This window comes from Xenopus tropicalis, chromosome 9 (genome assembly GCF_000004195.4).
Source record: "Xenopus tropicalis strain Nigerian chromosome 9, UCB_Xtro_10.0, whole genome shotgun sequence".
In the NCBI taxonomy this organism is placed as follows: Eukaryota; Metazoa; Chordata; class Amphibia; order Anura; family Pipidae; genus Xenopus; species Xenopus tropicalis.
This window is the reverse complement of record NC_030685.2, coordinates 88,552,708-88,580,697: the sequence shown is the minus strand read 5'-3', so window position 1 is coordinate 88,580,697 and position 27,990 is coordinate 88,552,708. Positions and strand designations below refer to the sequence as shown.

The 27,990-nt window shown below is 46.1% G+C and overlaps 2 protein-coding genes across 4 annotated transcripts in view; one reads left to right on the top strand and one right to left on the bottom strand.

The window, feature by feature from the left end:
* Nucleotides 1–64: 64 nt before the first annotated feature.
* iqcb1 (IQ motif containing B1) lies at nt 65–14,648 on the top strand. Of its 2 annotated transcripts, none has more exon segments than NM_001079188.1 (15): nt 65–156; nt 3,549–3,625; nt 4,977–5,099; nt 5,177–5,339; nt 7,104–7,233; nt 7,382–7,475; nt 7,561–7,660; nt 7,796–7,968; nt 8,165–8,274; nt 8,493–8,602; nt 8,710–8,852; nt 10,320–10,468; nt 10,580–10,708; nt 11,624–11,780; nt 13,163–14,648. In NM_001079188.1, coding segments are annotated over 13 exon segments (1,785 nt in total). In that variant the 5' UTR covers nt 65–156; nt 3,549–3,625; nt 4,977–5,002; the 3' UTR covers nt 13,393–14,648.
* adcy5 (adenylate cyclase 5) overlaps nt 13,912–27,990 on the bottom strand; it is a 70,880-nt gene continuing 56,801 nt past the window's right edge. For both annotated transcript variants that reach the window (XM_031893449.1, XM_031893450.1), the window contains 3 exons: nt 15,483–15,687; nt 15,105–15,229; nt 13,912–14,909 (listed from right to left, as the gene is read on the bottom strand). In XM_031893449.1, coding sequence (XP_031749309.1) covers nt 14,781–14,909; nt 15,105–15,229; nt 15,483–15,687 — 459 coding nt within the window. In that variant the 3' untranslated portion in view covers nt 13,912–14,780. The remainder of the gene's footprint in view (nt 14,910–15,104; nt 15,230–15,482; nt 15,688–27,990) is intronic.

The following is a 27,990-nucleotide window of genomic DNA, read 5'->3' as shown; positions in this document are numbered from 1 at the left end:
GCAGGAACTGAGTGGCGTCGGTGTACCCGGCAAGCATTGCGGTCCGGGCCTTGACTAGTGAGGAGCCTGATTGGAGTAGCGTAGGGTTGCTAGGCAACCCGCCCCGTTAGAGAGAAATGCTGAGCGAGCGGGCTGTGTGAGGCGCGGCACCGGAAGGTGATTCTTCATTGGGACTTTGTGTGTCTGTGGGAATGCGTCCCGTCCGGAAGCCTCGTAGTCTTAGACTTATCTACCTAGTTATATACCTACCTACCCACACTTACACACAGAGCTACCTACCTACTTATATACCTACCCACACACACACACACACACACACACACACACAGAGCTACCTACCTACCCACACACACACACAGAGCTACATACCTACCCACACACACAGGTACCTACACACACTGCCCCAGGCCCTGTATATTCTATTATAGATACTGACAAACTCATATGCCCCTCCCCATTCTCTGCACCTCAGTCTGGGCAGCCTATGGCCTCTCACTGCTGGGATTTGTAGTTCCACTAGAAGGGTCATAAGCCTCCTAAACCTCTATCAGAGCACAGACTCTTCCCTTTGGCCCCAAATCCTCTCCAGCACTGCCCCCCTCTCCGGCACTGCCCCCCCTCTCCGGCACTGCCCCCCCTCTCCGGCACTGCCCCCCCCTCTCCGGCACTGCCCCCCCCTCCGGCACTGCCCCCCCCCCTCTGGCACTGCCCCCCCCCTCTCCGGCACTGCCCCCCCCCTCTCCGGCACTGCCCCCCCCCTCTCCGGCACTGCCCCCCCCCTCTCCGGCACTGCCCCCCCCCCCTCTCCGGCACTGCCCCCCCCCTCTCCGGCAACTGCCCCCCCCTCTCCCAATCTCCATTCTGTTCCTGTCCCTTCTTTTGACTCCGACCCCTTGTCTGTTTCTACCTGCCCCCCATTCCCCTGTCTGTTTCTACCTGCCCCCCATTCCCCTGTCTGTTTCTACCTGCCCCCCATTCCCCTGTCTGTTTTCTACCTGCCCCCCATTCCCCTGTCTGTTTCTACCTGCCCCCCATTCCCCTGTCTGTTTCTACCTGCCCCCCATTCCCCTGTCTGTTTCTACCTGCCCCCCTTCCCTTGTCTGTTTCTACCTGCCCCCCCATTTCCCCTGTCTGTTTCTACCTGCCCCCATTCCCCCTGTCTGTTTCTACCTGCCCCCCATTCCCCTGTCTGTTTCTACCTGCCCCCCATTCCCTTGTCTGTTTCTACCTGCCCCCCATTCCCCTGTCTGTTTCTACCTGCCCCCCCATTCCCCTTGTCTGTTTCTACCTGCCCCCCATTCCCCTGTCTGTTTCTACTGCCCCCCCATTCCTGTCTGTTTCTACCTGCCCCCCATTCCCCTGTCTGTTTCTACCTGCCCCCATTCCCTGTCTGTTTCTACCTGCCCCCCATTCCCCTGTCTGTTTCTACCTGCCCCCCATTCCCTTGTTTTCTACCTGCCCCATTCCCTTGTCTGTTTCTACCTGCCCCCCATTCCCCTGTCTGTTTCTACCTGCCCCCCCCATTCCCCTGTCTGTTTCTACCTGCCCCCCATTCCCTTGTCTGTTTCTACCTGCCCCCCATTCCCTTGTCTGTTTCTACCTGCCCCCATTCCCCTGTCTGTTTCTACCTGCCCCCCATTCCCCTGTCTGTTTCTACCTGCCCCCCATTCCCTTGTCTGTTTCTACCTGCCCCCCCATTCCCCTGTCTGTTTCTACCTGCCCCCCATTCCCCATGTCTGTTTCTACCCTGCCCCCCATTCCCTGTCTGTTTCTACCTGCCCCCCATTCCCTTGTCTGTTTCTACTGCCCCCCATCCCCTGTTTCTACCTGCCCCCCCATTCCCCTGTCTGTTTCTACCTGCCCCCCATTCCCCTTGTCCTGCTTTTCTACCTGCCCCCCATTCCCCTGTCTGTTTCTACCTGCCCCCCATTCCCCTGTCTGTTTCTACCTGCCCCCCATTCCCTTGTCTGTTTCTACCTGCCCCCCATTCCCCTGTCTGTTCTACCTGCCCCATTCCCTTGTCTGTTTCTACCTGCCCCCATTCCCCTGTCTGTTTCTACCTGCCCCCCATTCCCTTGTCTGTTTCTACCTGCCCCCCATTCCCCTGTCTGTTTCTACCTGCCCCCCATTCCCCTGGTCTGTTTCTACCTGCCCCCCATTCCCCTGTCTGTTTCTACCTGCCCCCCATTCCCCTGTCTGTTTCTACCTGCCCCCCATTCCCCTGTCTGTTTCTACCTGCCCCCCATTCCCTGTCTGTTTCTACCTGCCCCCCCATTCCCCTGTCTGTTTCTACCTGCCCCCCCATTCCCTTGTCTGTTTCTACCTGCCCCCCATTCCCTGTCTGTTTCTACCTGCCCCCCATTCCCTTGTCTGTTTCTACCTTGCCCCCCATTCCCTTGGTCTGTTTCTACTGCCCCCCATTCCTTTGTCTTTTCTACATCCTTTTGGCCCCCATTCCCTGTCTGTTTTCTAACCTGCCCCCCATTCCCCTGTCTGTTTCTACCTGCCCCCCCATTCCCCTGTCTGTTTTCTACCTGCCCCCCATTCCCTTGTCTGTTTCTACCTGCCCCCTTCCCGTCTGTTTCTACCTGCCCCCCATCCCCTGTCTGTTTCTACCTGCCCCCCCATTCCCCTGTCTGTTTCTACCTGCCCCCCATTCCCTTGTCTGTTTCTACCTGCCCCCATTCCCCTGTCTGTTTCTACCTGCCCCCCATTCCCTGTCTGTTTCTACCTGCCCCCATTCCCCTGTCTGTTTCTACCTGCCCCCCATTCCCCTGTCTGTTTCTACCTGCCCCCATTCCCCTGTCTGTTTCTACCTGCCCCCCATTCCCCTGTCTGTTTCTACCTGCCCCCATTCCCCTGTCTGTTTCTACCTGCCCCCCCATTCCCCTGTCTGTTTCTACCTGCCCCCCATTCCCCTGTCTGTTTCTACCTGCCCCCCATTCCCTGTCTGTTTCTACCTGCCCCCCATTCCCTGTCTGTTTCTACCTGCCCCCTTCCCCTGTCTGTTTCTACCTGCCCCCCTGTTTCTACCTGCCCCCCATTCCCCGTCTGTTTCTACCTGCCCCCCATTCCCTTGTCTGTTTCTACCTGCTGCCCCCATTCCCCTGTCTGTTTCTACCTGCCCCCCATTCCCTGTCTGTTTCTACCTGTCCCCTGTCTGTTTCTACCTGCCCCCCATTCCCTTGTCTGTTTCTACCTGCCCCCCATTCCCCTGTCTGTTTCTACCCTGCCCCGCCCATTCCCCTGTCTGTTTCTACCTGCCCCCTTCCCTGTCTTTCCGGCCCCATTCCCTTGTCTGTTTCTCACCTGCCCCCCCCATTCCCCGTGTGTTTCTACCTGCCCCCCACTTCCCTGTATGTTTCCTACCTGCCCCCCATTCCCTTGTCTGTTGTTACCTGCCGCCCCCATTCCCTTGTTCTGTTTTCTACCTGCACCCCCCGATTCCCTGTCTGTTTCCTCCTGCCCCCGTCTGTTCTCCAACCCCGTTCCGTTACCCCCATACTCTCTCTCCTGTGTCTCACACTCATGTCTCCTTCTCTGTACAGAATCCTCTGCCCAGTGGGACCCACACAGGAGCGGGAAGCTGCCCACCGAAACCCTGAGCCAATGCTGCAGCTGCACGGTAAGTCTGGGTCCTGTAGGTGGCATTGCCAGCACCGGCCTATTGTGTGTGTGTGTGTGTGTGTGTGAGGGGGCAAGTGGGCAAGTTCATTCTGACTGATTTAAATGGTAAAGGGTAATACACTCTCTGGGAGATACTAAGGCACATGTAGCAAAGAAATGTCCTTCCTCTCTGGCATTGACTGCCATTCACTTTCTCTGGGCTTCCTGCTGGACCATGGGAAAGAGAGCAGCCCAGGAGCAGGAAGTACAGAGAATCAGAGCTCTGTACCTGGGTAAGTACTGGGGGGAGATTGGATTCACTTACCCAGGGGGGGGTTCCTGCCTGACCATGGGAAAGAGAGCAGCCCAGGAGCAGGAAGTACAGAGAATCAGAGCTCTGTACCTGGGTAAGTACTGGGGGGAGATTGGATTCACTTACCCAGGGGGGGGTTCCTGCCTGACCATGGGAAAGAGAGCAGCCCAGGAGCAGGAAGTACAGAGAATCAGAGCTCTGTACCTGGGTAAGTACTGGGGGGAGATTGGATTCACTTACCCAGGGGGAGGTTCCTGCCTGACCATGGGAAAGAGAGCAGCCCAGGAGCAGGAAGTACATAGAATCAGAGCTCTGTACCTGGGTAAGTACTGGGGGGAGATTGGATTCACTTACCCAGGGGGGGTTCCTGTCTGACCATGGGAAAGAGAGCAGCCCAGGAGCAGGAAGTACAGAGAATCAGAGCTCTGTACCTGGGTAAGTACTGGGGGGAGATTGGATTCACTTACCCAGGGGGGGTTCCTGTCTGACCATGGGAAAGAGAGCAGCCCAGGAGCAGGAAGTACAGAGAATCAGAGCTCTGTACCTGGGTAAGTACTGGGGGGAGATTGGATTCACTTACCCAGCGGGGGTTCCTGTCTGACCATGGGAAAGAGAGCAGCCCAGGAGCAGGAAGTACAGAGAATCAGAGCTCTGTACCTGGGTAAGTACTGGGGGGAGATTGGATTCACTTACCCAGGGGGGGTTCCTGTCTGACCATGGGAAAGAGAGCAGCCCAGGAGCAGGAAGTACAGAGAATCAGAGCTCTGTACCTGGGTAAGTACTGGGGGGAGATTGGATTCACTTACCCAGGGGGAGGTTCCTGTCTGACCATGGGAAAGAGAGCAGCCCAGGAGCAGGAAGTACAGAGAATCAGAGCTCTGTACCTGGGTAAGTACTGGGGACTATATTTGCCCTCCCTGGGTAGGTAATGGCAGTAGCTAGAATGTGCCATTGGCTACAGACAAAAGGAGAGAGCTGGATTCCCCACACACTGTACAGCCTGTAGGCTTTGCGCTTGTTGTTTTGCTCTGACTGCACAGTTGCTGTGTTCATGCAGGCGCCTCCTAATCCACATCTAAAACAATGGCCGACACTGTTGATCCCAGGATCCTGCAGCTGGCTGCTGAGTATACAGAGTGCAGCAACGAGAAGACCCCCGAATTGTTGCTTCAGCTGAAAGGTACAAAATGTAACAATTGTGGCTACTAACTGCCCCACCTGCTAGCCCACCCTCACTGAAACTTTGTGTCTGTCTAGATATTGTGAAATCAGTCCCTGCTGGGAGCGAAGAGCAGAGAAAAGTAAAGGAAGATCTGTATCATTATGGCCTGATTCAGTGCAGCGTCCTCTTCCTCATCCAGGATTATAGGCGGGTTAATGGCGGCTGGATGACAGCAGCGAGTCTTGCCGACATACTCAGGTATTATATATATATATATATTATATATAGCCTATATTCATCTTCTTATAGTAATGCAGAGTTCTACTGGCAAATCTGCACTCATAAGCTGTACCCCCATACTGTAGGGAAACACTATGGCACCCCCTACCCATATGTATAAATACAAATATACAGAGAGGGAATGTTCTGGGCACACAATAAGCTGTACCCCCATACTGTACTGTCTAAGGGAAACACTATGGCACCCCCTACCCATATGTATAAATACAAATATACAGAGAAGGAATGTTCTGGGCACACAATAAGCTGTACCCCCATACTGTACTGTCTAAGGGAAACACTATGGCACCTCCTACCCATATGTATAAATACAAATATACAGAGAGGGAATGTTCTGGGCACACAATAAGCTGTACCCCCATACTGTACTGTCTAAGGGAAACACTATGGCACCCCCTACCCATATGTATAAATACAAATATACAGAGAGGGAATGTTCTGGGCACACAATAAGCTGTACCCCCATACTGTACTGTCTAAGGGAAACACTATGGCACCCCCTACCCATATGTATAAATACAAATATACAGAGAGGGAATGTTCTGGGCACACAATAAGCTGTACCCCCATACTGTACTGTCTAAGGGAAACACTATGGCACCCCCTACCCATATGTATAAATACAAATATACAGAGAGGGAATGTTCTGGGCACACAATAAGCTGTACCCCCATACTGTACTGTCTAAGGGAAACACTATGGCACCCCCTACCCATATGTATAAATACAAATATACAGAGAAGGAATGTTCTGGGCACACAATAAGCTGTACCCCCATACTGTACTGTCTAAGGGAAACACTATGGCACCTCCTACCCATATGTATAAATACAAATATACAGAGAGGGAATGTTCTGGGCACACAATAAGCTGTACCCCCATACTGTACTGTCTAAGGGAAACACTATGGCACCCCCTACCCATATGTATAAATACAAATATACAGAGAGGGAATGTTCTGGGCACACAATAAGCTGTACCCCCATACTGTAGGGAAACACTATGGCACCCCCTACCCATATGTATAAATACAAATATACAGAGAGGGAATGTTGTGGGCACACAATAAGCTGTACCCCCATACTGTAGGGAAACACTATGGCACCCCCTACCCATATGTATAAATACAAATATACAGAGAGGGAATGTTCTGGGCACACAATAAGCTGTACCCCCATACTGTACTGTCTAAGGGAAACACTATGGCACCCCCTACCCATATGTATAATACAAATATACAGAGAGGGAATGTTCTGGGCACACAATAAGCTGTACCCCCATACTGTACTGTCTAAGGGAAACACTATGGCACCCCCTACCCATATGTATAAATACAAATATACAGAGAAGGAATGTTCTGGGCACACAATAAGCTGTACCCCCATACTGTACTGTCTAAGGGAAACACTATGGCACCCCCTACCCATATGTATAAATACAAATATACAGAGAAGGAATGTTCTGGGCAAACAATAAGCTGTACCCCCATACTGTACTGTCTAAGGGAAACACTATGGCACCTCCTACCCATATGTATAAATACAAATATACAGAGAGGGAATGTTCTGGGCACACAATAAGCTGTACCCCCATACTGTACTGTCTAAGGGAAACACTATGGCACCCCCTACCCATATGTATAAATACAAATATACAGAGAAGGAATGTTTTGTTGCCAAAATGCCCAACTCCAGGCTGATGGGTTTGGTCTCCTCTGTGCAGTTTGTGCTGTGTGGGTCTGGACCCACAGGAGGATGCAGAGGAATTCTATAACAAGCTCTTGCCCTCAGCGCTTGGGAACATGTTGCTCTTGGCCAGGCGGATTCAGGCTCGTTATGTTCGGGCAATGAAGGTAACGCTGCTGTTTCCATTAATTTATTATTTAGCCTGACTCCCTGCAGCTTATGTGTAGGGCAGTCAAAATGGATCATCAGCTCATTACTGACGCACAACTTTGTGTCAGATTTTTTACTCTTATTTCCAAACATTTGTCCCCAAAGGAGGAAGAGAGAGGAGAATTGTTCAGCAGTTTCCGTAGGGTGAGCGATTCAGTCAGCTGGTTGTTCAGCGGCCACGTACAGCTCGCCAAAGACGGTAAATATTATCGCCCATCGTTGATACAACAACCCCCCCTTCATGTTTGTGCGCAGTCAGAAAATTGTATTGTTCTGATTTGTAGTTCTGCGGATGAAGCATTTCCTTCAGTTGCTGATGGCGGATGATGAGGAAACAGAGGCTGTAGCGATGTCTGTGCTGCAGAAGGTTCTGCGAGTCGACAGGTGCATTGTGGGTGCCCAGCTCTCACTAGTATTGCCTGTGGGGCGCTGGGACGTGTAGTTTAGTAATAGCTGGGGATTTGCAGGTTGAAGCCCAAAGCTGATTGGCTACACGCATCCATTTCTTTCTCCCCCCAGCTCTGCCCCGCGCCAGTTAGATGAGGATTCTCTGCTCACCATCTTGGATGAACTTGTGTACAAACTCTCAGCGTCCTCCAATCCTGTCATTGGGCGAGCAGCGACCGGCTCTCTGCTTCTGATGCTGGAATCCAGTCCAGGCATTGGGCAGCTGGTCGGAGCCAGGTATAAGGGTAAGTAGGTTTGGGGCACTGGGGTGCTGTCAATTCTGGGCCAAACAGTTGTAGGTAAATAAAGTCATTTGTGCTCAGCATTCAGTGCAGTTATTGAAATACTTAGTTTCCCTTTAATTGCACGTGTAAATAATGTTGTTAGTGGGGCAGAAACGGACTGGGCTCTTTCCTTGTATTGATCCATGTTATGTTGCAGGTCTTAGAACACTTCTAAGCAAACAATGGACCGGCAAGGGCTTTGGGCAGGAGCTTGGGCAGCTTCTGGAAATCCTGTACTCTAGTTCTTACCAACAGGAGGACCTACAGGTAACCAGGACTTGCGATATGGGAATGTCTGTTAATGGGGTAAGTCCTGATCCGCTTGGACTTAGACCCACTAGGAACCTTCCTCTGGGTAAGAGAGACCCCAATGGCACTTCTCGCTATTTAGGGGTTTGATTGCCTCCTGTATCGGGGAGGTGGGAGACATGCCTTGTGTGTAGTTACACCTCAGAGCAGTCTGTAACTCCCGGTACCCTTTGCAGAGGCTCCACAGGGCAGCGTGCACCATTCAGGCCGTGTGGAGGGCATTTCTGGTGAGGAAGAGGATGAAGAGGCTCCCGAAGGCTGTAACTTCCCTACAGAGAAGCTTTAGGTAAATACACTGCTATATTGTGCCAAACGCCTGCCTGTCTGCCCCGTGGGCATCTATCGAAAGGTGCCCAAGTGCCCAGGAGTATTCCCTTCTCTATCACCTCTCAGGGCCAGGCGAGAGCGAGAGGTCAGTCAGCTGCAGAGACAGAGAGAGGAGGAAGCTCTACGGCAGCAGCTGCAGCTTCACAGGCTCCGGGCGATGAGACGGTTCCGAGAGAAGCAACTTGCTCTCCTGGAGATCGTGCACCCAGGTATTGGCTCTGTAATGGGGCAACAACTGTGCCCAACTGCCCCTAACTGCTTGGGAAGCACTGTCTGTGTGTGTATTGGCTCTGTAATGGGGCAACAACTGTGCACAACTGCCCCTAACTGCTTGGGAAGCACTGTCTGTGTGTGTATTGGCTCTGTAATGGGGCAACAACTGTGCACAACTGCCCCTAACTGCTTGGGAAGCACTGTCTGTGTGTGTATTGGCTCTGTAATGGGGCAACAACTGTGCACAACTGCCCCTAACTGCTTGGGAAGCACTGTCTGTGGTGTGTATTGGGCTCTTGTAATGGGGGCAACAACTGTGCACAACTGCCCATAACTGCTTGGGAAGCACTGTCTGTGTGTGTATTGGCTCTGTAATGGGGCAACAACTGCCCATAACTGCTTGGGAAGCACTGTTCTGTGTGTAATTGGCTCTGTAATGGGGCAACAACTGTGCACAACTGCCATAACTGCTTGGAAGCACTGTCTGTGTGTGTATTGGCTCTGTAATGGGGCAACAACTGGGTCAACTTGCCCGAAAACTGCTTGGGAAGCACTGTCTGTGTGTGTTGTATTGGCTCTGTAATGGGGCAACAACTGTGCACAACTGCCCCTAACTGCTTGGGAAACACTGTCTGTGTGGGTATTGGCTCTGTAATGGGGCAACAACTGTGCACAACTGCCCATAACTGCTTGGGAAGCACTGTCTGTGTGTGTATTGGCTCTGTAATGGGGCAACAACTGTGCACAACTGCCCATAACTGCTTGGGAAGCACTGTCTGTGTGTGTATTGGCTCTGTAATGGGGCAACAACTGCCCATAACTGCTTGGGAAGCACTGTCTGTGTGTGTATTGGCTCTGTAATGGGGCAACAACTGTGCACAACTGCCCATAACTGCTTGGGAAGCACTGTCTGTGTGTGTATTGGCTCTGTAATGGGGCAACAACTGTGTCCAACTGCCCGTAACTGCTTGGGAAGCACTGTCTGTGTGTGTATTGGCTCTGTAATGGGGCAACAACTGTGCACAACTGCCCATAACTGCTTGGGAAGCACTGTCTGTGTGTGTATTGGCTCTGTAATGGGGCAACAACTGTGCACAACTGCCCATAACTGCTTGGGAAGCACTGTCTGTGTGTGTATTGGCTCTGTAATGGGGCAACAACTGTGCACAACTGCCCATAACTGCTTGGGAAGCACTGTCTGTGTGTATTGGCTCTGTAATGGGGCAACAACTGTGCACAACTGCCCATAACTGCTTGGGAAGCACTGTCTGTGTGTGTATTGGCTCTGTAATGGGGCAACAACTGTGCCCAACTGCCCATAACTGCTTGGGAAGCACTGTCTGTGTGTGTATTGGCTCTGTAATGGGGCAACTACTGTCCATAACTGCTTGGAGCAAGAGTTAAAGAGATGAATTTGTGCACGTGCATGTTTGCTTTCCCTTTAAACGTAGTGTTTCCTGCAGGGCAGATGGACAAGCACTTGCGGGAGGTGCAAGAGAAGGCGGCGCAGACCATTCAGAGGATCTGGGGGGGGTACAGGGAGCGGAGGAAGTTCCATAAGCAGAAGGTGCATCTGGCACAGTACAAGGCGGCCGTCTGCATCCAGAGAGCTGTGAGTCCCTCAGTGACAGTGGGAGGGTCCCACTTGCAGGGGGTGGGGCTTAATAAGTATATGGGCCCTTGTAATTTAGCGCCAATATGAAAACTGCCGTCCCCCATACAGGCGCTCAGGTTCCTAAACAGGCGGCGGAAAATGCGCGAGTCTTTAACCCCGTGGAGGAAAACGGATCTGTCAGACGAACGTCGCCAGGAGCTTCAGCTGAGACTGGACAGTCGCCTCCATCTGCACCCTGTGAGTGACGTCCGGCATGCTCTCAATTGAAATATTGACTTATTAGCACATTAATTATTGTTACTACTGTTATGAACGGCTACTGACAGGTTATTGGGCCCCGACACTTACGCAATTTGCGTAACTTATGCACAAACTTACGTAACTTCCATATCCAGCAATGACAGAGCAGAGCAGGGGCAGGTAGGTGGGAAAGGGTTAAACTTAGGACAAACCCCACTGACCCCCAATAAACAAACTGACTTATTAACACATTAATCACTGGGACTCTTTATATGAACGGCTTATTATACAGTAACATCAGCTGTTTGTATTGGGCACACAGGGGGCGGGGCCAGAATGTTTGTACTGAGCGCTTGTGTTCAGGGGGGCCCCATATAAATAACTTGTGCCCCAATGTCTGTGAGTACTTACCTTCCTACCCAAAGCCCAACTTCTCCCTATTCACTCCTGCCTTCGGCCGTTAGAGCACTCGCCCCAATTAACAGACCAATTAAGAGACTCTTTTGCTTCGTTTGGCCCCTGGAGATCTGATTGGAAATGTATTAATCGTCTCAGTGCTGCAGGGGGTTACAAAGGAAACCTGCTGGGAGCTCCCACGGGAAGGGGCGGGGGGGGGGGGTTGTTTATGTTGAAGCAGCTCCCAAGGGCCACTTGTTTCATTTGCTGAATGAGTGTGTAAGTTCCACTTGAGTAATTAACCGTTTCTCTAATTACTGAGCATACAGAGCGGCCCCTATGGGAGTGGCCCTGCCAGCGGCACGTGGTTCTGCTCTAATGCCCTGGCACTGGCCCAGATAATAACAACTGCCTTTGCTGTATTTAGGGGTCACTGCTCTGAACTCCATATTTAATGGGGGGGGGGCACAATAATTAATGCGCTTGGCCTAGTGCTTAGAACTCGTGTCTTTCCAGGCCCCACAGATGTCAGCAGAGCAGAGCAGCGACTTACACAGCCGGGCCCAGGAAAAGCTGGGTCAGTACCTTCTGAAAAGGAGCTTCCACAGGGGATCCGAGCAACGCAGAGAGGCGCTACTGGCCCAGATTAACACTGATATTAATATGCTGATGGGTAAGGTCCAATTAATGCAGAGAGAGATGTTCTGTTGGTTCCGGGTTTGGGATTGACAGAGCTTTTCCCATTGATCTTTATGGCAATGTAAAGCAGCTCCATCTAGTGGCCGAAGTGTATAAATGCAGCTAGTCTTGTCTGTAGGGAAGAACAGTGAAAAGAACCACATTGATTGGGGTGAGAGGGGCAACAAGGAACCAAAGAGCCTTTTACACACACACAGCACTGTCAAAAAAAAAAAAATAATGGCTTTAACCATCACTAGACAGGAGTAGGAAGCGCCTCAGTCTGACCAGGGGAAAGAGAGCAGCCCCGGGAGTAGGAAGCGCCCCAGTCTGACCAGGGGAAAGAGAGCAGCCCCGGGAGTAGGAAGAGCCTCAGTCTGACCAGGGGAAAGAGAGCAGCCCCGGGAGTAGGAAGCGCCCCAGTCTGACCAGGGGAAAGAGAGCAGCCCCGGGAGTAGGCAGCGCCCCAGTCTGACCAGGGGAAAGAGAGCAGCCCCGGGAGTAGGAAGCGCCCCAGTCTGACCAGGGGAAAGAGAGCAGCCCGGGAGTAGGAAGAGCCCCAGTCTGACCAGAGGGAAAGAGAGCAGCCCCGGGAGTAGGAAGAGCCACAGTCTGACCAGGGGAAAGAGAGCAGCCCCGGGAGTAGGAAGAGCCCCAGTCTGACCAGGGGAAAGAGAGCAGCCCCGGGAGTAGGAAGAGCCCCAGTCTGACCAGGGGAAAGAGAGCAGCCCCGGGAGTAGGAAGAGCCCCAGTCTGACCAGGGGAAAGAGAGCAGCCCCGGGAGTAGGAAGAGCCTCAGTCTGACCAGGGGAAAGAGAGCAGCCCCGGGAGTAGGAAGAGCCCCAGTCTGACCAGGGGAAAGAGAGCAGCCCCGGGAGTAGGAAGAGCCTCAGTCTGACCAGGGGAAAGAGAGCAGCCCCGGGAGTAGGAAGAGCCTCAGTCTGACCAGGGGAAAGGGAGCAGCCCCGGGAGTAGGAAGCGCCCCAGTCTGACCAGGGGAAAGAGAGCAGCCCCGGGAGTAGGAAGAGCCTCAGTCTGACCAGGGGAAAGAGAGCAGCCCCGGGAGAAGGGAATAGAGATGCATGAACCCCAAGATTCAGTGAGATTCTGAGAAATACACTTGGTGCATCATTTGGTGACAAACTTTTTACCGTAATAAAGCGAATTAGGGTTCAGATTGAGTTTGGGGTTCGGCCGTAGGGGTCTCTGTATCTGCTGCTGCCTGTAACGGCCCCATCCCAGCACATACTGAGGGGTATGAAATAATATCAGTGTTACTGTAGGTTGTGTTTGTGTAGAAGGATCATGGCTCCCCCCCCCCCCCATGGGCATTATTACCCCCTCACTGACACCAGATCTTTTTACCCCCTGTTCCAGATGCCCCGGCCTTGGCACATGTGACAGAGAAGGACCTGGACAAGTTTACCAGCCGCTCGGTCCCCGTGGCCCTAAAAGCCAAACAGAGGCACAACGTGACGCTCAGGCGCAGCCGCTGGCCCTGGTGGCGGAAACTGGGGGACGAATTTATAGAAGACGACGAGGTTCTTCTCTCTGATCTTCCTGTTCCGGAGCTCGGGGCCCTGTTCCTCGCTGGCACCAAGGACTGAGAACCTCATACCTGTAATGTTCCATGTTATTATTTTTATATATATTTATCATATACTTTCATTAATAACTCTCGGCCCTTGGTTTCCCTGCTGGAGGCACCATAGCAACAGGGGGATAATGGAGCAGGTCCTGAAAGGGGAGGGGTTATGGGGAAGTGCCCCTAAGGGGGGGGGGGGGGGGTTCACCTTAAAGTTAACTTTTAGTATGCTATAGAATGTCCTATTCTCAGCAACTTTTCAATTGGTCTTCTTTTTTTTCAATATAGTTTATTTGCCTTTTTCAGCTGGAAAAATGTAGACAAAAATGGTAAATAATTACAAAAAAACTGTAACAAATAAATAATGAAGACCAAATGCAAAGTTGCCAGGAATAGAACCTTCTATAACGTACGAAAAATGATCTTAATCTTAAAGGGGCAGTTCATCTTTAAACTCACTTACCCACCGATGGGGTTAACAGAGAAGAGGCGCAAGTCTGTTTCTAGGGTTTACTGTCCCTTTAATGTGCAATGATCCAACAATGTGTGGGAAATCTTTATTGCACCAACCGACCAATGAAATAACAGAACCAAGGCGGTTTATTTGGGAGGAGTCAGCGGCAAGCAAAGTGCACAGGCAGTGGGGCGGCGGGGGCTGTGAATATTACTATAAAGGAGCCAATCAGGGCCGATATCTACCTGCCCGTTACCAAGGATTGGCCGGTTTGTACCAGTGATATACAGCAGCCATACTGCGAGGCCCCGCCCACCCCCAAAGGCTGTGTGGGGATGCTGGGAATTGTAGGCTAACAATGGAAACCCCAGGTAACAAGTTTCTCCCCGATAGTGATGGCAAATTAAAGGGGAAGATATCTAACAGTTTAGTCGGCGGCGCTGTATATTGCACTGATACCGCCAAGTGTGGGTCGGTCACGCCGCTCGCAATGTACAAAATATAGAATCTGTGGTTTCGTTGGTTTCACACTCGGATATTACAAAAAAAAAGATAAAATGTACAAAATCAGGACGTGCGTCCGGTCTGTCGCTAACGCGTTGCCGCGTGGGTGTCGGGGAAGCGACATAATAATCCATAATTGTACCGACGTCCCACCGGCGGGGTAACGAGTCCGCTGACACTTTATCCACAAAGGCCACGTTATCGTTAGTAAATATATAAATATCCGTGGAAACCGCGTGCAAAGTGCCGCCATGATACATTCCTTGGGTTCCTCCATGGAGGAAAATATCAATAAATAAATAAAGTCTCCGAGTCCTCAATCCGCTCAATGTGATATCTTTGGTCATTTAAGGAATGGCCCCGCCCACCCTTGGGGGCGGGGTTTTGGCTGTCGGAATCCTCGGAATGGGAAATACAAATGCCTCTCGCTGGGCAGAGTCTCTCCGTGTCGGCTAACTGCTGGAGGGCCCCTGGTTCAGGAAATAGGTCATCATTTCCCCCTTGCCCTTCACTTTAACCACGCCCCTGCACTCCAGCTTGTAGTTATTGGCTGCCAGGACCTGCTGGAGATCTGCCGTCACCTGATTGGGCGAAAGGAAAAAAGAGGGAGACGTTAAGAATAGTGTCGGAAAGTTGGGGCATTTGAGCAATTAAGCTACTCTGGTTGCTAGACTCTCTAACCCTAGCAACCAGGCACAAACGAGGTGGAAGAAACAGGAAAAGGAATAAATATCAGGGCAGGGAAAAGGTATTAAGATTTGAGGTGCCCCCCTCACTTGTATTCGCTCAGGCACCCCGGTACTGTCCATCCGACTGGCCACGTTAACGGTGTTCCCCCAAATGTCGTACTGTGGCTTCCTCGCCCCAATGACGCCCGCGACTACTGGCCCGATGTTCAGCCCTGCGGAAAGAACAGAGTTCTGGGTAGTGAGCAGAACTGACCCGTGGGTCGACCCGATCACCCCTATTCATATACCCACAATGGGCTTGCCCTATATCTGACATCATAAAGGGGGCCGGACATTGCAGGCAAACACCTGGTCATAGACAGGTCACAAAGGGCCCACAAATCCTGACCCCCAGTACCCAGAATCCTTTGTAAAACATCTGATTCAGCAATGAATCTGATTGGCCGCTCCGGCAGGAAGACTCACCGATCTTCATCTGGAAGTTGTTGAAGGAATGCTCGTTAATGTATTTCATCTGGTCCATCATTCTCATGGCGTAGTCGGCCAGCGCTTTAATGTGTGACTTCCCCGCCTTGTCGTAGGTGGAGTCATTGAGCCCCGAGGCCGCCATGTAGGTGCTGCCGATCGTCTTGATCTTCTCCAACTGCCGGAACTCGTCCTCACTGATTATCTGGGGGCAGAAATGAGATTGGAACAGACAGACAGTGACCCCCGGTGCATCTACTATACAGCAGATAATCCCCCAACCCTAATCCTAACCCTAACCCTAATTGTAACCCTAACCCTAATTGTAACCCTAACCCTAATTGTAACCCTAACCCTAACCCTAATCCTAACCGTAACCCTAACCCTAATTGTAACCCTAACCCCAATTGTAACCCTAACCCTAATTGTAACCCTAACCCCAACCCTAATCCTAACCGTAACCCTAATCGTAACCCTAACCCTAATTGTAACCCTAATTGTAACCCTAACCCTAATTGTAACCCTAATTGTAACCCCAACCCTAATTGTAACCCTAACCCTAATTGTAACCCTAATTGTAACCCTAACCCTAATTGTAACCCTAATTGTAACCCTAACCCTAATTGTAACCCTAATCCTAACCCTAACCCTAATCGTAACCCTAACCCTAATTGTAACCCTAATCCTAATTGTAACCCTAATCGTAACCCTAACCCTAATTGTAACCCGAACCCTAATTGTAACCCTAATCCCTAAACCGTAACCCTAATCGTAACCCTAACCCTAATTGTAACCCTTAATTGTAACCCTAACCCTAATTGTAACCCTAATTGTAACCCCAACCCTAATTGTAACCCTAATTGTAACCCTAATTGTAACCCTAACCCTAATTGTAACCCTAATTGTAACCCTAACCCTAATTGTAACCCTAACCCTAATCGTAACCCTAACCCTAATTGTAACCCTAATCCTAATTGTAACCCTAATCGTAACCCTAACCCTAATTGTAACCCTAACCCTAATTGTAACCCTAATCCTAACCGTAACCCTAATCGTAACCCTAACCCTAATTGTAACCCTAATTGTAACCCTAACCCTAATTGTAACCCTAATTGTAACCCCAACCCTAATTGTAACCCTAACCCTAATTGTAACCCTAATTGTAACCCTAACCTAATTGTAACCTAATTGTAACCCTAACCCTAATTGTAACCCTAATTGTAACCCTAACCCCTATTGTAAACCCATTAAACCCTTAATTTAAACCCTAATCCTAACCGTAACCCTAATTGTAACCCTAACCCTAATTGTAACCCTAATTGTAACCCTAACCCTAATTGTAACCCTATTGTAACCCAACCCTAATTGTAACCCTAACCCCAATTGTAACCCTAACCCTAATTGTAACCCTAACCCCAATTGTAACCCTAACCCTAATTGTAACCCTAATTGAACCCCTAACCCCAATTGTAACCCTAATTGTAACCCTAACCCTAATTGTAACCCCAATTGTAACCCTAACCCCAATTGTAACCCTAATTGTAACCCTAACCCCAATTGTAACCCTAATTTGTACCCTACCCCTAATTGTAACCCTAACCCTAATTGTAACCCTAACCCCAATTGTAACCCTAACCCTAATTGTAACCCTAACCCCAACCCTATCCTAACCGTAACCCTAATTGTAACCCTAACCCTAATTGTAACCCTAATGTAACCCAACCCTAATTGTAACCCTAATTGTAACCCAACCCTAATTGTAACCCTAACCCTAATTGTAACCCTAATTGTAACCCTAACCCTAATTGTAACCCTAATTGTAACCCTAACCCTAATTGTAACCCTAATTGTAACCCCAACCCTAATTGTAACCCTAACCCTAATTGTAACCTATGTACCCCAACCCTAATTGTAACCCTAACCCTAATTGTAACCCTAATTGAACCTACCCCAATTGTAACCCTAATTGTAACCCTAACCCCAATATGTAACCCTAACCCTAATTGTAACCCTAATTGTAACCCTAACCCTAATTGTAACCCAACCCTAAAATTGTAACCCTAACCCTAATTGTAACCCTAATTTGTAACACCTAATTGTAACCCTAACCCTAATTGTAACCCTAAAATTTATTAACCCCTAACCCTAATTGTAACCCCAACCCTAATTGAACCCTAATTATAACCCTAACCCTATTGTAACCCCAACCCTAATTGTAACCCTAATTATAACCCTAACCCTAATTGTAACCCTAACCCTAATTGTAACCCTAATTGTAACCCTAATTGTAACCCTAACCCTAATTGTAACCCTAACCCTAATTGTAACCCTAATTGTAACCCTAACCCTAATTGTAACCCTAACCCTAATTGTAACCCTAATTATAACCCTAAACCCTTAATTGTAACCCTAACCCTAATTGTAACCCTAACCCCAATTGTAACCCTAATTGTAACCCTAACCCTAATTGTAACCCTAACCCTAATTGTAACCCTAATTATAAACCCTAACCCTAATTGTAACCCTAACCCTAATTGTAACCCTAATTGTAACCCTAACCCTAATTGTAACCCTAACCCTAATTGTAACCCTAACCCTAATTGTAACCCTAATTGTAACCCTAATTGTAACCCTAATTATAACCTAACCCTAATTGTAACCCTAACCCTAATTGTAACCCTAACCCTAATTGTAACCCCAACCTAATTGTAACCCCAACCCTAATTGTAACCCTAACCCTAACCCCAATTGTAACCCTAATTGTAACCCTAACCCTAATTGTAACCCTAATTGTAACCCTAGCCCTAATTGTAACCCTAACCCCCCAATTGTAACCCTAACTCTAATTGTAACCCTAATTGTAACCCTAGCCCTAATTGTAACCCTAACCCTAATTGTAACCCTAACTCTAATTGTAACCCTAATTGTAACCCTAAGCTCCCTAATTGTAACCCTAACCCTAATTGTAACCCTAACCCCAATTGTAACCCTAACTCTAATTGTAACCCTAATTGTAACCCTAACCCTAATTGTAACCCTAATTGTAACCCTAGCCCTAATTGTAACCCTAACCCTAATTGTAACCCTAATTGTAACCCTAACCCTAATTGTAACCCTAATTGTAACCCTAACCCCAAATGTAACCCTAACCCTAATTGTAACCCTAAACCCAAATGTAACCCTAACCCTAATGTACCCTAACCCTAATTGTAACCCTAACCCTAATTGTAACCCTAATTGTACCCAAACCCTAATTGTAACCCTAATTGTAACCCTAACCCTAATTGTAACCCTAACCCCAATTGTAAACCCAATTGTTAACCCTAATTGTAACCCTAACCCTAATTGTAACCCTAATTGTAACCCTAACCCTAATTGTAACCCTAATTGTAACCCTAAACCCTAATTGTAACCCTAATTGTAACCCTAACCCCAATTGTAACCCTAACCCTTAATTGTAACCCTAATTGTAACCCTAACCCCAATTGTAACCCTAACCCTAATTGTAACCCTAACCCTAATTGTAACCCTAACCCCAATTGTAACCCTAATTGTAACCCTAACCCTAATTGTAACCCTAACCCCAATTGTAACCCTAATTGTAACCCTAACCCTAATTGTAACCCTAACCCCAATTGTAACCCTAATTGTAACCCTAACCCTAATTGTAACCCTAACCCTAATTGTAACCCTAACCCCAATTGTAACCCTAATTGTAACCCTAACCCTAATTGTAACCCTAACCCTAATTGTAACCCTAATTGTAACCCTAACCCTAATCATAACCCTAATTGTAACCCTAACTGTAACCCTAACCCTAATTGTAACCCTAACCCTAATTGTAACCCTAATTGTAACCCTAACCCTAATCATAACCCTAATTGTAACCCTAACTGTAATCATAACCCTAATTGTAACCCTAACCCTAATTGTAACCCTAATTGTAACCCTAACCCTAATCATAACCCTAATTGTAACCCTAACCCTAATTGTAACCCTAACCCCAATTGTAACCCTAATTGTAACCCTAATTGTAACCCTAACCCTAATCATAACCCTAATTGTAACCCTAACTGTAACCCTAACCCTAATTGTAACCCTAACCCTAATTGTAACCCTAATTGTAACCCTAACCCTAATTGTAACCCTAACCCTAATTGTAACCCTAATTGTAACCCTAACCCTAATTGTAACCCTAACCCTAATTGTAACCCTAACCCTAATCATAACCCTAATTGTAACCCTAATTGTAACCCTAACCCTAATTGTAACCCTAATTGTAACCCTAACCCTAATTGTAACCCTAACCCTAATCGTAACCCTAATTGTAACCCTAACCCTAATTGTAACCCTAACCCTAATTGTAACCCTAATTGTAACCCTAATTGTAACCCTAACCCTAATTGTAACCCTACCCCTAATTCGTAACCCTAACCCTAATTGTAACCCTAATTGTAACCCTAACCCTAATCATAACCCTAATTGTAACCCTAATTGTAACCCTAACCCTAATTGTAACCCTAATTGTAACCCTAACCCTAATTGTAACCCTAACCCTAATCGTAACCCTAATTGTAACCCTAACCCTAATTGTAACCCTAATTGTAACCCTAACCCTAATTGTAACCCTAATTGTAACCCTAACCCTAATTGTAACCCTAATTGTAACCCTAACCCTAATTGTAACCCTAATTGTAACCCTAACCCTAATTGTAACCCTAATTGTAACCCTAACCCTAATTGTAACCCTAATTGTAACCCTAACCCTAATTGTAACCCTAATTGTAACCCTAACCCTAATTGTAACCCTAATTGTAACCCTAACCCTAATTGTAACCCTAACCCTAATCGTAACCCTAATTGTAACCCTAACCCTAATTGTAACCCTAATTGTAACCCTAACCCTAATTGTAACCCTAACCCTAATCGTAACCCTAATTGTAACCCTAACCCTAATTGTAACCCTAATTGTAACCCTAACCCTAATCATAACCCTAATTGTAACCCTAACTGTAACCCTAACCCTAATTGTAACCCTAACCCTAATTGTAACCCTAACCCTAATTGTAACCCTAACCCTAATTGTAACCCTAACCCTAATCGTAACCCTAATTGTAACCCTAACCCTAATTGTAACCCTAACCCTAATCATAACCCTAATTGTAACCCTAACTGTAACCCTAACCCTAATTGTAACCCTAACCCTAATTGTAACCCTAATTGTAACCCTAACCCTAATCATAACCCTAATTGTAACCCTAACCCTAATTGTAACCCTAACCCTAATCGTAACCCTAATTGTAACCCTAACCCTAATTGTAACCCTAATTGTAACCCTAACCCTAATTGTAACCCTAATTGTAACCCTAACCCTAATTGTAACCCTAACCCTAATTGTAACCCTAATTGTAACCCTAACCCTAATTGTAACCCTAATTGTAACCCTAACCCTAATTGTAACCCTAACTGTAACCCTAACCCTAATTGTAACCCTAATTGTAACCCTAATTGTAACCCTAACTGTAACCCTAACCCTAATTGTAACCCTAATTGTAACCCTAATTGTAACCCTAACCCTAATTGTAACCCTAATTGTAACCCTAATTTGCTAACCCTAACCCTAATCGTAACCCTAACCCTAATCGGTAACCCTAATTGTAACCCTAATCATAACCCTAATTGTAACCCTAACCCTAATCGTAACCCTAACCCTAATCGTAACCCTAATTGTAACCCTAACCCTAATTGTAACCCTAACTGTAACCCTAACCCTAATTGTAACCCTAACCCTAATTGTAACCCCAACCCTAATTGTAACCCCAACCCTAATTGTAACCCTAACCCTAATTGTAACCCCAACCCTAATTGTAACCCTAACCCCAATTGTAACCCTAACCCTAATCGTAACCCTAATTGTAACCCTAACCCTAATTGTAACCCTAACTGTAACCCTAACCCTAATTGTAACCCTAATTGTAACCCTAATTGTAACCCTAACTGTAACCCTAACCCTAATTGTAACCCTAATTGTAACCCTAATGTGTAACCCTAACCCTAATTGTAACCCTAACCCTAATCGTAACCCTAACCCTAATCGTAACCCTAATTGTAACCCTAATCATAACCCTAATTGTAACCCTAACCCTAATCGTAACCCTAACCCTAATCGTAACCCTAATTGTAACCCTAACCCTAATTGTAACCCTAACTGTAACCCTAACCCTAATTGTAACCCTAACCCTAATTGTAACCCCAACCCTAATTGTAACCCCAACCCTAATTGTAACCCTAACCCTAATTGTAACCCTAACCCTAATTGTAACCCAACCCTAATTGTAACCCCAACCCTAATTGTAACCCTAACCCTAATTGTAACCCAACCCTAATTGTAACCCTAACCCTAATTGTACCCCAACCCTTAATTGTAACCCTAACCCCAATTGTAACCCTAACCCTAATTGTAACCCCAACCCCAATTGTAACCCTAACTGTAACCCTAATTGTAACCCTAACCCTAATTGTAACCCTAACCCTAATTGTAACCCCAACCCCAATTGTAACCCTAACTGTAACCCTAATCATAACCCTAACCCTAATTGTAACCCTAATTGTAACCCTAATTGTAACCCTAATTGTAACCCTAACCCTAATTGTAACCCTAACCCTAATTGTAACCCTAACCCAATTGTAACCCTAATTGTAACCCTAACCCTAATTGTAACCCTAACCCTAATTGTAACCCTAATTGTAACCCTAACTGTAACCCTAATTGTAACCCTAACTGTAACCCTAATTGTAACCCTAACCCTAATTGTAACCCTAATTGTAACCCTAACCCTAATTGTAACCCTAACCCTAATTGTAACCCTAATTGTAACCCTACCCTAATTGTAACCCTAACCCTAATTGTAACCCTAACCCCAATTGTAACCCTAATTGTAACCCTAATTGTAACCCTAACCCTAATCATAACCCTAATTGTAACCCTAACTGTAACCCTAACCCTAATTGTAACCCTAACCCTAATTGTAACCCTAACCCTAATTGTAACCCTAACCCTAATTGTAACCCTAACCCTAATCATAACCCTAATTGTAACCCTAACTGTAACCCTAACCCTAATTGTAACCCTAACCCTAATTGTAACCCTAACCCTAATTGTAACCCTAAACCCCAATGTTAACCCTAATTGTAACCCTAATTGTAACCTTAACCCTAATCATAACCCTAATTGTAACCTACTGTAACCCTAACCCTAATTGTAACCCTAACCCCAATTGTAACCCTAACCCTAATTGTAACCCTAACCCTAATTGTAACCCTAACCCTAATTGTAACCCTAACCCTAATTGTAACCCTAACCCCAATTGTAACCCTAATTGTAACCCTAATTGTAACCCTAATTGTAACCCTAATTGTAACCCTAATTGTAACCCTAATTGTAACCCTAACCCTAATTGTAACCCTAATTGTAACCCTAACCCTAATTGTAACCCTAATTGTAACCCTAACCCAAATTGTAACCCTAACCCTAATTGTAACCCTAATTGTAACCCTAACCCCAATTGTAACCCTAACCCTAATTGTAACCCTAACCCTAATTGTAACCCTAACCCCAATTGTAACCCTAACCCTAATTGTAACCCTAACCCTAATTGTAACCCTAACCCCAATTGTAACCCTAATTGTAACCCTAATTGTAACCCTAACCCTAATCATAACCCTAATTGTAACCCTAACCCTAACTGTAACCCTAACCCTAATTGTAACCCTAACCCTAACCCTAACCCTAATTGTAACCCTAACCCTAATTGTAACCCTAACCCTAATTGTAACCCTAACCCCAATTGTAACCCTAATTGTAACCCTAATTGTAACCCTAACCCTAATCATAACCCTAACTGTAACCCTAACCCTAACTGTAACCCTAACCCTAATTGTAACCCTAATTGTAACCCTAACCCTAATCATAACCCTAATTGTAACCCTAACCCTAATTGTAACCCTAACCCTAATTGTAACCCTAATTGTAACCCCTAAACCCTAAATAACCCTAATTGTAACCCTAACCCTAATTGTAACCCTAACCCTAATTGTAACCCTAACCCTAATTGTAACCCTAACCCTAATTGTAACCCTACTTGTAACCCTAACCCTAATCGTAACCCTACGTTGTAACCCTAACCCTAATTGTAACCCTAACCCTAATTGTAACCCTAACCCTAATTGTAACCCTAATTGTAACCCTAATTGTAACCCTAACCCTAATTGTAACCCTACTTGTAACCCTAACCCTAATTGTAACCCTAATTGTAACCCTAACCCTAATTGTAACCCTAACCCTAATTGTAACCCTAATTGTAACCCTAATTGTAACCCTAACCCTAATTGTAACCCTAACCCTAATTGTAACCCTACTTGTAACCCTAACCCTAATCGTAACCCTAATTGTAACCCTAACCCTAATTGTAACCCTAACCCTAATTGTAACCCTAACCCTAATTGTAACCCTAACCCTAATTGTAACCCTAACCCTAATTGTAACCCTAACCCTAATTGTAACCCTAACCCCAATTGTAACCCTAATTGTAACCCTAATTGTAACCCTAACCGTAACCCTAACCCTAATCATAACCCTAATTGTAACCCTAAACTGTAACCCTAACCCTAATTGTAACCCTAATTGTAACCCTAACCCTAATTGTAACCCTAATTGTAACCCTAACCCTAATTGTAACCCTAACCCTAATCGTAACCCTAATTGTAACCCTAACCCTAATTGTAACCCTAATTGTAACCCTAACCCTAATTGTAACCCTAACCCTAATGTAACCCTAATTGTAACCCTAACCCTAATTGTAACCCTAACTGTAACCCTAACCCAATTTGTAACCCTAACCCTAATTGTAACCCTACTTGTAACCCTAACCCTAATCGTAACCCTAATTGTAACCCTAACCCTAATTGTAACCCTAACCCTAATTGTAACCCTAACCCCAATTGTAACCCTAATTGTAACCCTAATTGTAACCCTAACCCTAATCATAACCCTAATTGTAACCCTAACTGTAACCCTAACCCTAATTGTAACCCTACTTGTAACCCTAACCCTAATCATAACCCTAATTGTAACCCTAACCCTAATCGTAACCCTAATTGTAACCCTAACCCTAATTGTAACCCTAACTCTAATTGTAACCCTAATTGTAACCCTAATTGTAACCCTAACCCTAATTGTAACCCTAATTGTAACCCTAACCCTAATTGTAACCTAATTGTAACCCTAACCCTAATTGTAACCCTAATTGTAACCCTAACTCTAATTGCTAACCCTAATTGTAACCCTAATTGTAACCCTAACCCTAATTGTAACCCTAATTGTAACCCTAACCCTAATTGTAACCCTAATTGTAACCCTAACCCCAATGGTAACCCTAATTGTAACCCTAACCCTAATTGTAACCCTAATTGTAACCCTTAGCGCTAATTGTTAACCCAACCCAATTGTAACCCTAATTGTAACCCTAACCCTAATTGTAACCCTAATTGTAAACCCTATTCCCTAATTGTAACCCTAAACCCAATTGTAACCCTAATTGTAACCCTAATTGTAACCCTAATTGTAACCCTAATTGTAACCCTAATTGTAACCCTAACCCCAACCCTAATCCTAACCGCTTAACCCTAATCGTAACCCTAATTGTAACCCTAACCCTAATTGTAACCCTAATTGTAACCCTAACCCTAATTGTAACCCTAATTGTAACCCTAACCCTAATTGTAACCAATTGTACCCCAACCCTAATTGTAAAAACCCCCCTAACCCCTTAATTGTAACCCTAATTGTAACCCTAACCCCAATTGTAACCCTAATTGTAACCCTAACCCTAATTGTAACCCTACCCCAATTGTAACCCTAACCCTAATTGTAACCCTAATTGTAACCCTAACCCAATTGTAACCCTAATTGTAACCCTAACCCTAATTGTAACCCCAATTGTAACCCTAACCCCAATTGTAACCCTAATTGTAACCCTAACCCCAATTGTAACCCTAACCCTAATTGTAACCCTAATTGTAACCCTAACCCTAATTGTAACCCTAATTGTAACCCCAAACCCTAATTGTAACCCTAACCCTAATTGTAACCCTAATTGTAACCCTAACCCCAATTGTAACCCTAATTGTAACCCTAACCCTAATTGTAACCCTAATTGTAACCCTTAACCCCAATTGTAACCCTAATTGTAACCCTAACCCCCAATTGTAACCCTAACCCTAATTGTAACCCTAACCCTAATTGTAACCCTAACCCCAATTGTAACCCTAAATTGTAACCCTAAACCCTAATTGTAACCCCCAACCTAATTCTAACCCTAACCCTAATTGTAACCCTAACCCCAATTGTAACCCTAATTGTAACCCTAACCCTAATTGTAACCCTAACCCTAATTGTAACCCTAATTGTAACCCTAACCCTAATTGTAACCCAAACCCTAATTGTAACCCTAAACCCTAATGTACCCTAACCCCAATTGTAACCCTAATTGTAACCCTAACCCTAATTGTAACCCCAACCCTAATTGTAACCCTAACCCCAATTGTAACCCTAACCCTAATTGTAACCCTAACCCTAATTGTAACCCTAATTGTAAACCCAACCCTAATTGTAACCCTAACCCCAATTGTAACCCTAATTGTAACCCCAACCCTAATTGTAACCCCAATAACCCCAATTGTAACCCTAACCCTAATTGTAACCCTAATTGTAACCCTAACCCCAATTGTAACCCTAATTGTAACCCTAACCCTAATTGTAACCCATTGTAACCCCTAACCCTAATTGTAACCCTAATTGTAACCCTAACCCCAATTGTAACCCTAACCCTTAATTTGTAACCCAACCCCAATTGTAACCCTAATTGTAACCCTAACCCTAATTGTAACCCTAAACCCTAATTGTAACCCTAACCCCCAATTGTAACCCTAATTGTAACCCTAACCCTAATTGTAACCCCAACCCTAATTCTAACCTAACCCTAATTGTAAACCCTAACCCTAATTGTAACCCTAATTGTAACCCTAACCCTAATTGTAACCTAACCCCAATTGTAACCCTAATTGTAACCCTAACCCTAATTGTAACCCTAACCCCAATTGTAACCCTTAATTTGTAACCCTAATTGTAACCCTAACCCTAATTGTAACCCTAACCCTAATTGTAACCCTAACCCCAATTGTAACCCTAATTGTAACCCTAACCCTAATTGTAACCCTAAACCCAAATTGTAACCCTAATGGAACCCTAACCCTAATTGTAACCCAACACCCAATTGTAACCCTAACCCTAATTGTAACCCTAACCCTAATTGTAACCCTAATTGTAACCCTAACCCTAATTGTAACCCTAACCCCAATTGTAACCCTAACCCTAATTGTAACCCTAATTGTAACCCCATAATTGTAACCCTAACCCTAATTGTAACCCTAATTGTAACCCTAACCCCAATTGTAACCCTAACTGTAACCCTAATTGTACCCAACCCTAATGTAACCCTTAATGTAACCCTAACCCCAATGAACCCTAACCCTAATTGTAACCCTAAACGCCTAATTGTAACCCTAACCCCAATTGTAACCCTAACCCTAATTGTAACCCTAATTGTAACCCTAATTGTAACCCTACCCTAATTGTAACCCTAATTGTAACCCTAACCCAATTGTAAAAACCCTAACTGTAACCCTAATGTACCCTAACCCTAATTGTAACCCTAATTGTAACCCTAACCCTACATTGTAACCCTAACCCTAATTGTAACCCTAACCCTAATTGTAACCCAACCCCTAACTTGTAAACCCTAATTGTAACCCTAAACCCCAATTGTAAACCCTACCCTAATTGTTAACCTAATTGTAAACCCCTAACCCTAATCATAACCCCAATTGTAACCCTAACCCTAATTGTAACCCTAACCCTAATTGTAACCCTAACCCTATTGTTAACCCTAACTCCAATTGTAACCCTAACCCTAATTGTAACCCTAATTTGTAACCCTAATCATAACCCCAATTGTAACCCTAACCCTAATTTGTAACCCTAACCCCAATTGTAACCCTAACCCTAATTGTAACCCTAATTGTAACCCTAACCCTTAACATAACCCCCAATTGTAAACCCTAACCCTAATTGTACCCGAACCCTAATTGTAACCCTAATTGTAACCCTAACCCTAATCATAACCCCAATTGTAACCCTAATTGTAACCCTAACCCTAATTAACCCTAATTGTAACCCTAACCCTAATTGTAACCCTAATTGTAACCCTAACCCCAATTGTAACCCTAACCCTAATTGTACCCTAATTGTAACCCTAACCCTAATCCCTAACCCTAATTGTAACCCTAATTGTAACCCTAACCCCAATTGTAACCCTAACCCTAATTGTAAACCCTAACCCTAATTGTAACCCTAACCCTAATTGTAACCCTAATGTACCCTAACCCTAAT

Bases quoted from the DNA above. Each gene is read 5' to 3' on its own strand.
- iqcb1 (XM_031892743.1), top strand. From the start codon at position 5,003: ATGGCCGACACTGTTGATCCCAGGATCCTGCAGCTGGCTGCTGAGTAT. The intron at 5,100-5,176 runs GTACAAAATGTA...GTGTCTGTCTAG, and splicing joins ATTGTTGCTTCAGCTGAAAG to ATATTGTGAAATCAGTCCCT. The intron at 7,234-7,381 runs GTAACGCTGCTG...TTGTCCCCAAAG, and splicing joins GTTATGTTCGGGCAATGAAG to GAGGAAGAGAGAGGAGAATT.